Consider the following 16,664-nt stretch of genomic DNA (forward strand, 5'->3'; position numbering starts at 1 on the left):
CTGCCCCATCCACCTGAGGATGGAGACATATCCAGTCTCTGAAGCATTGTGGTTTTTGTCTTCTATATACCAGATGATGGATAAAGTCCAAAATAAGCCTAATAGTTGTGTACAGCATACACCATCATCAGAATCCTTTCAAGTCAAAATTCTTTATGTTCTTTAAAACTTCTGTTATTTTTATGTCGTTAGCAATCATTACTGCGGGTGGCATAGTCCGTGATGTCTCAGTACATCAGCTGCTGCATCATCATGTTAACATGCCATGCAAGTAGTGAGCGAGTTAATTTGTGAGAGGACAGATGTAACTTCAATGCTGGTAATTTCAGTTGTGTGTAAATCAGAAGTGCATGGCAGTGAGCTCCCTGAGACAACAGGCTGGTGCTGGTGTATGTCCACAAGACTGCAATGGGAATGGTGTGTGCAACAGCCGAGGGCATTGCCACTGTAATGTGGGGTTTGCCCCTCCTCTCTGTGACTACCCTGGTACAGGTGGCAGTGAGGACAGTGGCCCAGCCTCTGATCCTAATGGTGAGTTTTTGTTTTCAAAACAAAAACATGATATAAGATGAAGTGTTGTCTGGAATATAGACTTAAATGAGATAATGTATACATACATACATACATACATACATATCTACCATTATTATATTCCATGATTCCAGAGTTAGTCAGAAATGACTGTAGGATGTGAAGTAAGTCGTAAAAACATAACATGCAAGGTACATTAAAGCTTTCATATAAAAAACAAGGTATATAAAAAGAATGTGAATTCCAAAAACAAGGCTACAAACTGTAACTTTAAAGTATTTTTATATACTTGTAGCGTAGTTGGTTGAGGCACTATGCTACAAGCTGGAAGATTGCGGAATTGAATCCTGATGAGGTCATTGGATTTTTTTCAATTTACCTGATCCTTCCAGCCTCACTATGGCCCTGGGGTCGACTCACCCTCTAACAGAAATGAGTACCAGGAATATTCTTAGGATATTCTTGGGGGTAAAGGGCGGCCAGTGCGTAAGGCTGACAGCCTTGCTGCCATGTATGAGCCGATTGTCTAGAAAATGTGGGAACCTCAACATCTCACAACCCTATGGGTCTCCACAGCCTGTTACAGGGATACCCTTACTTTTACTTTTCTGAATATCTTCGAAGCTAGTTTTCCAATTAAACATAAAAGTATATTGATGCTTTGTAATGCATTGTAGGAAAACAGTGTGTTCTTTTAAATTGTGGTAATATTTGGTAAACATATTTTAACATTTTTAAGGGAAGAGAGCACTTCTGAGACCTATAATATTAAAATGAATCATAGAGAAATAGGGTGTGAGGATGTGAAATGGATTTGACTTGTTCAGGGCAGATTTCAAAGGTAGGCTTCTATAAACATGGTAACAAAATTTCATATTCCATAAAATCAGAAAATTTCTTTAGCAGCTGGAGACTTTGTGCCATGTAGTTAGTTATTACAGACATGGTATATTGCTGTCTTAATGGCGAGATAATAGCAGTTATAATAAAGAAGCTCAGTGATAACACCTATTGCATGAGTTGGGTAACAGATTAATTTATAGCTTTAATATATATATAAATGAAGCATTGTGGTAGTATTAGGGTTCAAACAAGACAGTAGCCACTACAGAAGCAGGTTTTGTCATTGTGTCATGCGTTTGTATTTGTTCCTTTTATAACTAAGTCTTGTTTTCTGTCTGTAAGACACCAATTTTAATTTAACAGCATTAATTCACTAAATATTCATTAAATGTTTAAAATATCATTAAAATTATTAAAATATATGTACATTTGGTGCTTATGCTACCTGTTTCAGCAGCACAAGTCCATCTTCAGACGACACATTTTTTAAAGGAGTCTACTGTACCGGGCATTTGGTTAAATAATATTCATTAAGGCACATCGTTATTGTTATTATTTTTTTTTTTTAATTCTGATGTTGTAGGATGATTTCATAGGATGATTTTCTTCATATCTTATATATTATGTTTGTTTTTATGTCCCATTGGGTGTGCTGCTCTCTTAGTTGTGTGTATCTAGTGTTGCTTACTGCAACATTCAGTGAATTATGTGTGAATTAATGTTGTTAAATTAATATTGTTGCGTTATAGATGGAAAACAAGACTATAAGTTATACCTCAATGCAACAGGATGCTGAAATATAATATTATAATATTGTTCCTGTTCTCTATCATTTCTTTGCATGTCTGACTGCGCAGCACGCCGTGATATAATGACAGCATTATATGTGATATTCCTTGGCATCGTCCCATTTGTGGCAATCATAGCACTCATCATGTACTACACCCGCCGCAATGTCAAGTACTGGTGGAAGAAGAGTAACAGCCATTCTGCACCCACTATCCAGCCTCCATCGTATGTAACTTCTCGCTTCCGTAGTTCAGTATCTGGTTGTTTGGGTAGATTCTCTGTTCAAAAGCTAAGTAAACTAAACTTTGGTGTTGGAAACATTTTCTCTCTACAAACCACCCAGCTTCCTCATCATGGCATGCTCCATAGCAGTAATGTTAATGCATCCAAAGAAGCTGTGGAAATTAACTTAGAAATAACAAAGACTGGTTTGATATCAACAACCAACTCATATGTAATGAACACATTGCAGCCAGAAAATGACACACAGAATACAAGCATTTCCTCTGGTTTTAGCAGAGGGCAGCAGAAGAATAAAGGAGTTATTTTGATTGTGGAGAACTTATTGCAACCATCATCATCATCATCTGGAAATGTGCCAATATATAAAAGAAAGGAAATGTTTATGAAAAGTAATACTAACAAGTCCAGTAATATCCCACAGACACATATACCAGCGAAAAGTAACATTTCCAGCAACATTAACATTGAGAAACCTGGTCCTAGTAGCAGTATATTAGCTAAACATGATCCACCTACATCTTCCAGTAATTCTGTATTAAAGTCAGATCAGCCAAGAAAGATAAGGAAGAACTCAAAAAATTTACAGTTAAAGGTGAAACATGATCCTATAAAACAGAAACTTATCAAAATGTCAGATTCTTGTCCATCAACTCCTGAAACACCACCCTTAGTGAAATATCAGAACAACCCAATAACAAGTTCCCCTTCTAGACCAACAGTAGCAGAATTGTCATCAAAATTTGAAGCAGGAAGTGTGTCAAAAGCATGAAAAGTCAGTCATACACAATTTTTTATCTGTATTGTAACAAATTTAAATTACAATAGAACCCCCATTTAAAATTCACTGATTTATGGTTTTCTATTGTTTAATGTTCGATTTCAGTCATAACAGGTCATTAAACTGAGTCTTAAATTTCCTCCCTGTAAGACGTTCCTCAGTTTAGTGTTCATATCCACTGTTAACAAAAAAAACCTTAGGTGGGGTTTCACTGTGTTTGCATGTGTATGTGTGAAAGGAACTCAAATGCTTTACTGTGAGGAAGGATTGTACTGGAGTGTGAAATGAAGTGACTGTGACAAGATCTGAAAGCATCATTGATATTGTTATTGGTACTGATATTCTTAGCTCTGTTAGCATCTTGACGCACAGAAATGCATGGTGCTTCAGGAAGCATTTATGTTCATGTATTTTTTTACAATAGCATAACACACCAATGCAAGTGACCTTCATGGACCCAAAAATGAAAGTTGTGCTAACACAAGAAATATGCTAATTAACTTGAATGTGCAGTGAAATTTTCTTAATACAAGTCATGGAACCAAGAATACAAATTGTAATAACCAGAGCTTTCCTTTGGCTGAATGTAGTGTTGCATTATGCAAGACCTGCTTTTAAAGAAGTACAAAAAATACAAGCATGGTGAATATTGCACTTGAAATTGCACATTATATTTCTAGGTATTCTAGAGGTTTATTTTTTTTCCAAAAGCTTAAAAAACAAATCATCCTCAACCTCCTCTATATTGCATCAAGTGCTGACACTTTTCTTTCTAGAAGAAAAAAGAAGATCTGGTGTTAGCCATAAAATATGCCCTTGAAAATGTTTTTGTTCTCTAGAAGTGAAAATCACAGAATTGAAAATCATAAACATCAGAATACTCATAACAAGATTTAAAAGTTGTATTTATGTTTTAAATCATAGGCTACCCATTGAAATTAATGTATAGTAGTTTTATGGTTTTAATGTTATACCAGCTAACTTCATAGCATGTGGTTATGTTGAATCTCTGAATTTCCATTCGATAAGTAAGGGTTTGATCTACAATATGCAAACTGTTCTATTTCTTTATTGTTAATTTATAAATTTGGTGCATCCAGAAAATTTCTGTGGTATTATCTTAAAATACTCACACAACTAAAATGTGGAATTTTAAATTGTGAACTGGTATTCCACAGAATTTCTGGTCAAGAAAGAGAAAGTGTTTAATAGTCTGAGAGTGGGTAGAAATGTATGCATGTGCAAGATTATGTTTTATTGATTTTATGTTTATTTATTCTCTAACTACAGTCATAAATACACATTGACTTATCAGAACTTGGAATTATAAGCAGTCATTAAATTGTTCTATTATATGTTAGAGAGGTGGAAATTTTTGCATTCTCTTATTGACTTTAGTGAGTGTATACTGTATACGTATGAAGAGAAAAATATCTGACTGATCATATAGTTTCGTATCTGTTTTTCTCTCTAGAATTGTCTGTCAGACAAAACATATCCTAATTGCAGTTGGTTTTTGAATACAGTAACAGTACAGAAGAAACTGTCAAAGTTGATGGACTAGAAATATATGTTGTAGGAAACAAGAAATGAATGCAAGACCTTCTTTTGTTAGAAAATTGTTTCAAGGGGAAGGGTTAAACAAATGTAGGGGAGAGAATAAGTAATAATATAATGAAATATACTTTTGTCACTAAATCAGTGGGAAGACAACCCTTACTAATTTTTGTCTCTCAGTATCTTGTAAGCAACAATTGTTTGGCATGCCACATAACAGCTAACAGCATGCTTAAAAATGATTTACAATTTCTATTGTCAGTGCTTGAAACAGTCTGATCATTATTTATTATTACTATATTTATTATTATTTTTATTGCTCCTGATATTTTTATTTACTGGATTTGTTGTATGTTTTTCAACTGAGTGGTGTGCTAGTTTTTGAGAATTATATTATTTACCTGTTTCAAGATAACTTGTAAAAGTAAACACAAAAATCAATTTTCACTTCTTACCCTTCCTTCTCCTCCTTGCTCTTCTGACTTTTATGAAATGAAAATTTCCGAATTTATCTTCCTCCCTTCAAACTCACTCATGCATAGAGCTGAGTCCTTCTTGAGAAGCTAATAGTTGGTCAACTACCCAAGAAATTTCCACCATTTTATGGAATTCAAAAGTTAATTTCCATGTTGCCAAAAGCCACCACTGGTCCCAGTCCTGAGCCAGATGAATCCTGTCTGCACCCTCCTATCCAATTTCTTTAAGATCTCTTTTAATGGATTTGTCACATTTACAAATGCGTCTTCCTAGTGGTTTCTTTCTTTCGGGTTTTCCTACCAAAACTGTGTATGCACTTCTTATCCTTCACCCTCCAAAAAGTAAAATTTACTCTCATTTACCATAAACTGGGGGTGCATAATTTGACAACCAACTGGTTGTGTCCCATTTTTATACAAACAAGAGCTGGATAACACACCGAATGTATCCAGAAATGGCCCTGTGCTAGTAAGTCCTAGTAACTTATAGTGCACATGTGTACACGTGTAGCAGAACCACTTGGCGCTGTAGTGAACACATGTAAATACATTTAAAAAGGCTTCTGCAGTAGCTATTAAGCAGTTCATACTACTTCTTTGCACACAGTGCAAACAGGGAGGTTATGTATCGACAGCTACATATTTCACCTGTGGAACTACAGAATAGATTTTATTAAATTTGGTACTGAGAGACTACATTAAAAATTTTCACGCCAAATTCAACTTAGGTTTTATCATTTCAGTAATATAATTCTTACTTTTCATGATGCTATACATCTGGACTAAATAAGCATCAAAGCCATTTAGGTATTCAAAATTGAACAGAATGCTTTTGATTGATTGTATATTCATTTATATGTTATATATATATATATATCATATCCTATATTATGTTTTGACTTATGAAATATGTGAGAATTCTGTTGACATTTAATGTAAAAAGTAACTTTCTTTTTACATCAGGTCCTCAAAGATTTACAACAAATATTTAAAATCATATCCCACAATTTTTTCAACTGAAATTTGTTCTTATTTTTATAGATGATATTTCACTAATTAATGCAAAAAAAGAAAGGAAATGTGACAATTTTAACACAATTTACATGCAGAATATAAATTAGATGTTATTATCATTATGTGTTTTATAAAATATAATATTATTCATAAAACACTTTCAAGTTTATTTTGTTTGAATGTAAAATTATATGTTGTGTTATTTCTGTCAAGAGTTTAGATCACTGCATGCAGAAAGTGGAAATGAAACCTTGGAATGGTAACAGTTTTGTTTGCTGCCGGGATTATAAGGTTTGATGGTTTCAGTTATCATTAATCAGTCATCATTATTTTTCCTGATCACCTTGGCTTCTCTTATTTATTAAGCTCTCCTCTGCTAATGGTATTATGCACATGAAATATGTTTTGATGCAAACTTCTTATCTTCCTTTTTTTCTTGAGTTCTGTGGTGCATGCGCAGTTGCTTGTTTTTGCTTGATCCTAGCTTCTGATGCATGAATTATATAAAAACCCAGTCCTAATATTGGCTTAAGTCTGAAATATTAATGATTTATTGACCAGTCTATCATTCATGCTTAAACTCTTACCTCAAGCACATGGTGTTTGTATTTCAGTTGTCATATCATGTATATACATATATCCCAAGTGACATTTTATCTCAGGATAAGTTATTCTTTTATGAATGGAAAACAATCTCCAGGATGGGATGGGAACATGATTTCATATTGTCTTTTCTCTGTTCCTATACTACTGTTTTATTTAATTCTTTTTATGATTAAAAGTGGACTTAATGTGCCATACCTAACAGAATATAAAAGTATATGCATGCTTTGGCTGAAGTTTTCCCAGCTGCCACTGGCAGTGCTACCCATTGTTTTCCCTCATGAAAGAGTTTCTAATCTTATTCTTAAAATGACATATTTTTGTAAGGTATTCAAATAAATTATGGCTTTGTTACTTGACATTCTGGTATTTAGTGTTCCACTGCATTATAAAGTGTGTCTTACCAGAATTTTATACAGAGTGTAGATATACTGTGCTTGGATTTGCTTTTCATATATGAAGTTAAATTTTCTGTCTAGTGCTTTGGTTTCTAGCAGCAACACAGTTAATTGATACTGTCATGTAGTTTAAAGTGTTTACTTAGTTCTAATACTGCAGTCTTCAGTTATGATTAGAAATGTGTTGAATTTTGTAATCTTATGTGTCCAGTGCATGGGCTTGTCTGTTACTTATATGTATTTTGTTTCTCTGTCAGGACCAAGCTTGCAGAAAAGAAACCACTCCCACCAACACGACATATCAGCCGTGGCAATTCCATGGCATTTCGAGGTTCTGGCAACATGGCCAATGGAGTGCGTGGACTAGAGATTTCCAACCCTCTTCCTGCAGATGCATCAACAGGATCTGACAGTGCTCATGTGTCACTTCTTCCCAAGCCTGATGGCAGCAATAGTCTAGGTCCAACCATCAATCCTTTATCCTCAGTCAGCATGGATGGCACAACTTCAAGCCTTCAGAACAATTTCTTTGGGCAATTCAAGGGCTTCAGCATCACTCCTCTTCCTTCAAACAACCCCTCTCCCACTAAGCTCCCATCCACACCCTCAAGAGGCAAACCTGTTCCTAGCAACCTTACCACTTCTGTTCAATCTGTTCAAGTCACACCTTCCAAGTCTTCAAATATTCCATCCCGGACAAATAGCTCAGTTGGCAGTACAGGACTCAACAACACAGCAGTGTCATCTGCAATTTCATCTGCAAATATAACTGCGGCATCTATTGCCCCAGCTCTTCCACCTGCAAATGAACCCTCAGCCACAACCCGCCCATTCATCAGTAGCCCGATACTAGATGCCACAACCTGCACAGCCAAAGAGCTCATCTCTTCTACACCATCAGTTCCCAGTAGGCCAGCTCCAGAAGTTCCCTCCAGCAGTGTGGCAACACCTGGTTACACTCCATTGACTGGCTCTTCCAGTAAACCAGCACGACCACTATCCTCACCTAACTCCCTTGCTGTTGGTGCATTTCCATCTCAGCCATTGGAAGAGAAGAAGGCAAAGGAAAGTGGCTCAAGTTACCCAACACTGACTCGTCTGGCTTCATTCATGATGCGACAGAATTCAGGAGGAATTGGTAGGAGTCAGAGCCAGAATCAAGGTTCTTGTCAGCCTAATGAGAGGTTTAAAGGCAAAGAAAAGAACAAAGCTATGGCAAGTGGGAGCAATTCATTGCCCAGGACCCACCACCATGGAGTGAAAGCCAACAAGCTTCAGATTGACAAGGAAACACTAAGGAACCTACAGATCTCAAATCCCATCCCACAGCAGGACATTGATATTCCTCAGAATGTAGTGCCAGTGAGACCTGCCCCAAGCCCACCTTCTAATGATTCTTCTAAGCAAGTTGTAATGCGGGCACAGAGCCTGCGAGATAAGGGACCAGTTACCCAAAGACCCTCCATACCAACATTTGGCTCAATGCGACAGCCCTCAGGCACCAGACGGCCAACAAGCATCCCAGCTGGAGCACGTCCAACATCTCCACCTCCTCCTAGGCCTCCTCCACCACCCACAAAGTCTGGAGAACTAGCAACAGGAATTATTGGCCTACCAGGATACCAGAATCCACCTGCAGTGAGCCCGGTGGATTACTGCTATGATGACTGTCTTAACCTCCTCTCTGATGGCAATGCACCTTTGGCTGATATAGATGAAGAGTCAAGTCCAAATAGTGCTGACAATATATATGCAGTGATTGAGGAGAGCCCTCCAGGAAGTAACAGAAAGAAAATTGGAAGTTTCTCTCCACCATCAGAATATGCAGCTCCAGTACCACTAAAATCAAGTAATGCTAGTGATAACTATAGTATACATTCTAAATCTGAATATACATCACCCAATTCCAATGAATACAAATCTCCAAAACCTGTAGAGAATAGCATTTCTGCAGGAAGTTTAGAGTCAGTTGGACTTCTTTCAGAGATTGTGAATGAGATCCAAGCCAGAAACATGGAATCAATATACAGCACATCAACACTTGGAAGAAAGAAGGGTGCTAAAGGTGATGGATCAGATGTTGATGATGAATCATCCACCATTACAGCTACAGACTCCTCCATAGCTGGCTCTGTTTCTCCTCAACTATCACGTGATAAATCTAGTGCAGTAGCTTCATCCAATAGTTCACTTGGGACATATGTGAATGCCAACATATACCGCCCCAGTGGCAGTGTGTATAGCAACCTGTCAACCCAGACAAATCCAGCCAGCTCACCACAGCTGCCCTCTGTCAATACCACTAGCAGTTCCTCCAGCTCAAGTAGTGGCTATCTTAGTCCCAAGCCTCCAACAACAACAACTCAGTCCTCTGCAGTCAACAGTACTCCTAACACAAGCATCAGTAAAGGCTTCAGCACTTTCAGATCTCCCCTGCAGACTACAAATACATCCTCAACACCTAGAACAGTTGTGTCAGCTGCTCCTGTTACAAGGCCAACTCCAGTGGACGTTAAGAAAACACCAAGTGTTATTAGTCCTCCAACAGCTGCATTGCCAGAAAATGTTTCTACATATAAACCATACAGCTCCACACTGCAGCGCTCACTAGGGCCCCTAGCAGCAAGTTTTCGAGGTAGTAGCTCTTCAGCTTTGAAAGACAGCAAAGCAGATAATGTGTCGAGTGAAATGTCAAAACAGCTTGTGACTCAGAATGCGGTTCCTCCTGTGCACAACAAGAACACATTGAGCAAAGTGTTGGCTGGCTCCCCTTTGCCTGCCACAACTCCGAAGGCTTCAGGAAATGATAAGAATACCCCATCTGCTACAGTAAAACCTGCTAGTGCTCCATCATCGACATCATCAGCATCTTCACAGCCTGGAAGGTCATCATTACACCGCACTCCGACACCTCCTAGTTTGTCTGTTAAAACATGTGTTTCAGGTGCTAGTGGTTCTACAAAACCTGTCTTGAGCACAACAAAGGCACCCCTCACAGCTACAGTTAATAGCAATGCTTTGCATCGTGCGAAAGCTCTTGCTGCTGGAGTAAGAGGTCAGACTCCTGCTAACAACAGTCCAGATGTTGTGTCAAGTTGTTCAGTGGGAGGAAGTGGTAGCAGTGGAAGATCCCCAGATGTTATAGGTGGTGGAAAGACAGATACTAAAGCCAGTCTGAAGTCTCCTGATGTCATAGCTGCAAGCACAACAGTGAAACCTCTTCCAAATCTCCCAACAAGAAGTACTGCCCCAAATGAAGTTAATGCTGTCAATAGGAGTGCATCTGTAGCTGGAAGTGGAACTACTAAATCTGCAGTGGGCACCGGCAGTAGAGTGTCATCTGTCCATTCTTCCTTCAAAGGTAGCCCAGCTGTGAAGCAGCCACAACTAGCTCCAAAACCTTCAGTATCAATATCAAGACATGGTGCACCCACAGCTACAGGAAGCATTTTGCAACAGGACAAAACAAAATCTGGGGCAGCTGGGGTGAAGGATGTAAGTGGTAAAGTTACAGGACTGGGGAGGGGGACAGCTGTGACAAAATCTGTTTCAGATGTGACAGGCAGTGCAAACAAATCAATGCCTGCAGCTGCAAGAGCTGCAGCAAGCAAACTGTCTCATGTTGCATCATTACAGCAGAAATTTGAAACAGTGGCAGCAAGTGAGAAAGGTGCAACAACAGTTTCTAGAACACCATCCAGTGGTGCTAACAAAACACGACCAACCTCATCTACAGTAGGATCTAAAGGTGCCACTACACAATTGTCCACAGGCAGAAATACTGGCTTTAAGAAATGAGATTATTGAGTTGGTATACATCATACTGATGTTGGCAGAGGTTGAGGTGGCCCCAGGCTGTGGGGCTGTCAGTAATCATGGGCTGACCAAACCAAGGAACTGGTTTGAGAAAATCATGACTTTACCTAGTCAGATTGAATAGAGGGAAGTTTAGGTACATCATAGCTGACAGATAGGATGTCACTTACTTTAATGTAAAGGTCAGGAAATTGATGGCAGTCACATAAGTATTGTTCCATCTGTAATCAGAAATGAGGACACAGCAGTATTGTTTCTTGCATAATGATTTAGGTGCATCTGATCCTCCATGAGAAATGTGTATCAAAAGCATAGCTTAATAATCCTAATAATCCATGATCAAGACAGCAGCATATCTAAAGTTAGTAAGAGTTCATGCTTTATAAATATAGTATTGTATTGATTTGTGTGTGTAAGCTTGAAACTGCCCTGTGTAAAAATAATGTTTGCTGGGAATTCAGTGTCCATACAGGAGGGGATTCTTTGAGAACAACAGGTTTATATGACTTCTTCCACTGTATGCAGTGGAACTCCCATTCACTGTCCATGATTTGAGGTTTCCCTTCATTTAATATTCATTGTTAGTATTAAATTACCCCAAGTTTTTAAGATTTTCCTTAAATTTATGTTCAAATCCACTGCAACCCAAAGAAGCTTTAAATATGGGTTTCACTGTAGTTGGATTCCATGGCATGTACACAGCATTACTGCCCTTGGATATTATTGTCATCTTCATTTTCAAAATGACACATGGACATGATAAAAAACTGTACTGCATGGTAGAAATTATTTGACATTTACCATTCTGGAGTCACTGAATATATGTACTGGCATAAACTTCATTGTGTATGTAATGTTGAGCTGATTAAATTAATTCTCTAATGCTGTGGTGTTGTAATAGCTATGTGCCTGCTGTGGCATTAACTAGAATAAATTCCAGGATTAAACAGAAAAGTTATATAAGAAGACACAGACAGTGGGTGTGAATGAGTTAAAAATTTATATTTGGGAATTGTTTTTTTTTGGTGAATATACTGATTTTGCTTACAATACAAGCAAGTGGCAAGCTTTTGTGGTGTTGGTGGTGGTTTTGAACATTTTCCAACCAAAACATAAAGTAATTTATTGAAGAGCTTATTAACTATACTATCGAGGGCTCATAACTACAACTTTACCTGTTGTGTTAGGGTACAAAACTTAGTATCTTACTCTGAAGGGGAACATAGATTGTGGGTGTTCCGAATGAAGTGCTAAGGAACATAATTACTACTAAGAAAAATATGTGGTAACTTGAAACAACTGCATAATGTAGAGCTTGATAATTTGTTCCCTACACCTAATAGTATTAGGATGATGAAAACAGGAAGATGGATAGAACTTGTAGCATATGAGCCAAATGAAAGACATGTACCACATTTTGATCAGAACATTTCAGTTGAAGAGGCCACTGCGAAATCCTCAGCATAGATGGGAGGATACAATTAAAATATATCATAGAAAAATGGAGTGAATTCCATTGGCTTATGATAGGCCCAATAGCAGACTCTTGAGAATATGGTGATGAATTTCTGGATTCTGTTAAAACAAAGAATACTTGATCAGCACAGTCATTTCAAGAATGATCCTGTACCATGAATTTGTGATAACAGGAATACTCTTAAGGTGGTGGTGAAGTATTAGTCCTCCTCCTTGCAGGACATATTTATCTTATCACTGCCTTATGCCGTGTAAATTTAGATCAGCAGAGGAAAGTTAATCTGGGCAATTTATAAAAATAACTTCCTATAAATCTCAGTGAATGTTTTTTCATACTTAAGAACTAGAACATTTTATTTGGAAGGAGAATGTAAAATAAGGAAGACTGGTATGAATATGGCAGTTGTTTAAGAAATTATTCTGAATTTTAAAAGGATGGTTAATGGCACATCGATCAAATCTTTTACTGTCACTTTAATGTGGTAAGTTCTTCTTCTTGGATAAAGTTAATTGGGCTTTACATTCTGTTACATACTTTACAAGGCATGAAGCTTGTCTAGGTTTCATCTAGGTGGTAACTATTTGATGTTATAATATTGTTGAAACATGTTTTTCTGTGAACTGAATCTCAGTTCTGTGATATGTACTTTTCTCACTCTGAACTTAAAGGATGATAAGTCGTTTTCTTTTTAGCTCTTTGTGATGTATTCATAATGCTCCAGGACAAAACTTGCAGCCAAATTTAGCATGACTATTGTACAGTTGAAAGAATTATTTTGTACTTCCAGTCCCCTAATGAGTTCCTTAACTTTCACTGAATAACGCTGGCAGACAATACAAGCATACCGTAAACATGTTGCATGTACATATATATTCCTGAAATCGGTTTTAGTATTTGTTATTATCTTCCTTTAATCAGCTAAATAATAGTTTCAGAATTTCAGTTTTTGTAATTGTGTCCATGGTTAATTTTCCTGAACTTCTCTCTTTTGTCTGCATTATATTAAATCTGTTTCATTGTCACTAATTATTTGTTTTGAATGATCACACCCTTTGGTGGATTGTTACTTCAAACAAAAAATTGAGTCACTCCATTAGTGCCTGAATATTACATGTGTCTTTGTGTGATTATGGTGTTGTACTGCTCTCTCTGCCTTCTCTCTTTTCTGTAATTCGTCAAGTTGTTCCTGTTCATTAAACTGAATATTTTATTGCTACTCTTTCCATGCTGTTTTTTTATCAATGGACTCAATAGAATAGGTGTCTTCCACCTTCTCACCTGAAGACAGAAGCAGATTGAGTTTGCAAAACATTGTGGCCTTTAGAATACCAGGTGAGAGACAGAGCCCAAAAACCCAGCAATCCTGACTGTTCTTTTTGTGTGTGTGTGTGTGTGTGTGTGTGTACATGTACACCCGCATGTGCATGCACGTGCACACACATACACACATAGAAATATTCATATTGCACCACGATAGGGTTATGGTGTAGTGTCTAGGCTATGGGCTAAATGATTAGATAATCAGGATCAATTCCCAGCAGGGGCAGATACTTCCTTTGCACGACATCCAGACCAGCTCTGAGGCCCACCCAACCTCCTATCCAGTAGGTACTAAGCTTAATATCAGCTGGCATGTGACACAACTCATTTCCATCTGGTGCTGGAAGTTTAGGAAATGCTGTACCTGTACCTCCACAATAAGGCAAAGGTTTGTAGAGGGCTGTAGTGCCAGTCTTTTACCTTTCATACTAAAGTGTCATATATCAGACATAAGCCTGAAGGGACTGGGATTTTGAGCAAAATATTTAATTTCTAGCAAGAGAATAGTTAAATGACTTGTGGAGCAAGATGAATGCCTCAAAAGAAGAGCTCTTGCATGTTATAAGGAATAACACTTTTTAATGCAAAATTATTTATAACTGTAAATGTATCAGAATATGAAATCGAGTCAGGAGAGGACAGCTGTGTATCTTCTCTGAGTACATTTGTTGCTGGGTTTATACAGCTGATTTTCTCTTCATTTAGTTAGTATGTTCAGGTTGAACTCATAAGGCAGCCTAGGCCAGGATACAGTCAGTTCAGGACAACACAATTCTTTACAATTCCTGAAGGTTGATTAATAAAAGATTAACACAGGATATTCTGCTGGCTGATCATTGTTCCTCTGAATACTGTTGTTTGCCCATCTCTACATTTATCATCACACCAGTCAAACTTGCTGCTAAAGTTTGCACAAAACAAACTCCTTGACCCTGTGATGTATATCTTTGCTAGTAAATAAAGTTGTTTACTCTCCACACATCTTGGTCAAGTGGTCTGATATGGTTTGATGTGTAGGTTGTTTTCATGCTAGGTCATCAGAGGATATACCTGTTCTCCTGAAATGATGTACAATTGTCAGAAGTTTCTGAAAATGTTTGATAAGTGTATACTACCTTTGATCTTATTTGAAGTGTGAATGCTATAATTTTAAATATTTTCTTGTTATTGTTTCCTTTATATGGAGCATTCCAGGCCAAAGCTCACTGATTAAATGTAGTGAGATAGTTGGAAAGGTTTATGTCTGGGCCTTATTGGCATAATAAGTAGTTTTCTGATACATTTACAGAAGCACAGATTTCTGCTAATGAAACTTAATATTTGTTATGAGTATCTCTTAAAGTCTAATTTTCTAGGAACCTCATTTCCTAGCAGAATCAAAAGGATAGTGAGTGGGAGAAACCAATCATGGATCATATGTGTTTACAAGAAAACCGCCATACTGTCCTGATGGAACATAGATCGCAGAAGTGCAAAACTATTTTGAAGACCTTTATGCAGAAGAAGGTAATGTTAATATCCCTCAATGCTGCTCTGATTCAAAATATGCATGAAAAATAATGGATGAATGATATGATTATATTCCAAAGTCGCATACACTGAACTGTACACACAGGGTTCTAAAATTGTGTCTCATTCAAAACATAATCAAGTGGTTAGAGCATATATCAAGATAAGTGTACATATTACAGATACCTTGATTTGTAGTATATAATAGTATATAATTAAGCATAATTGAATGAGCTTGGGGAAAATCAACTAGACCAAATGATAATGAATCAGTGAATGAATTAATAAATCATTTGGATCATAATCATATTTGAATGGCTCTTAGCACTGGTGTTATTCAAACAGGGACAGTATTTTTAAAATTATATAATTTTTAAAAGAGAAAAGATCAGTTGAAAAGAAAGAGTTTTAAGTCATGGAACTCCCAAGTAAACTATTATAATGGAGCAAAAATCTTATTATCGCTTACAGTTTTTTTGACTGCAGCCAGTATATGTAGACTGTTGCACAACTTATGGTTGAAATTTTTCAGGAAATGCTTCTTTATGGATTTGATATGATGTATCACTGACAATCTGCATTTGTATGCATTTTGTAGGTCATCAAAACTTACCTTCAAATTTTGGGCAGTAACTTAAGAATTTATTCTTCAAAGTAGTTTTTACAGCAGTGATTACAGTGAAGGGTTTGAGGTAAACTTCCACTTATTTCTTCTTGAAAATATGATTCAGATTTGAAAACGTTATTGAAAGATTCTTACATAAACATGAAGAGCTGTTTTTTTGTAAGGTCTTGAAAAGTTAAATGCACGAAAAACTGAACAGTTATGAATTTTAAACATGGTAACTACTTCTGTTTATACTTATCAGAATACTTCACAAGTAAATTTTCTTAATGTATTCTAGTGTAACAGTACAAAACAGAGTAGAAGTCATGGTTTAGAATTTACACATATTCAAATATGAGGTCAAAAGTTGATAGAATGTGTAATGCAAGAGATAATTTCAAATCCTGCGGCTAATAATGAATGTAGACATTGTAGAGTCAAACATCATCACTTTAGCAAAAAAGAAAAAAGGTTAACAAATTACATCAGAATATTGCTGATGAAACGTCTTCTAGCCTATGATAATGATTGTGTGTGATTATGTTGGACATAGTGTTGGATGTATATAAGTTTCATTAATACACCTATGGACATTGTCTTTTTTTATTGTAATGTATTATATAACTATGATATTTTATTGTACACATGCCAAAGATTTTTGTATTATAATAATAATAAAATATGCACTATGTGTATGATGCCA

At 36.8% G+C, this 16,664-nt stretch overlaps 1 protein-coding gene across 2 annotated transcripts in view; it reads left to right on the top strand.

Moving 5' to 3' along the window:
- Positions 1-16,664, top strand: part of LOC111866919 (mucin-5AC) — a 227,427-nt gene extending 210,763 nt beyond the window's left edge. For both annotated transcript variants that reach the window (XM_023856288.2, XM_033752471.1), the window contains 3 exons: positions 330-531; positions 2,232-2,388; positions 7,490-16,664. In XM_023856288.2, coding sequence (XP_023712056.1) covers positions 330-531; positions 2,232-2,388; positions 7,490-11,030 — 3,900 coding nt within the window. In that variant the 3' untranslated portion in view covers positions 11,031-16,664. The remainder of the gene's footprint in view (positions 1-329; positions 532-2,231; positions 2,389-7,489) is intronic.

Source organism: Cryptotermes secundus, unplaced genomic scaffold (assembly GCF_002891405.2).
Source record: "Cryptotermes secundus unplaced genomic scaffold, Csec_1.0 scaffold899, whole genome shotgun sequence".
NCBI lineage: Eukaryota > Metazoa > Arthropoda > Insecta > Blattodea > Kalotermitidae > Cryptotermes > Cryptotermes secundus.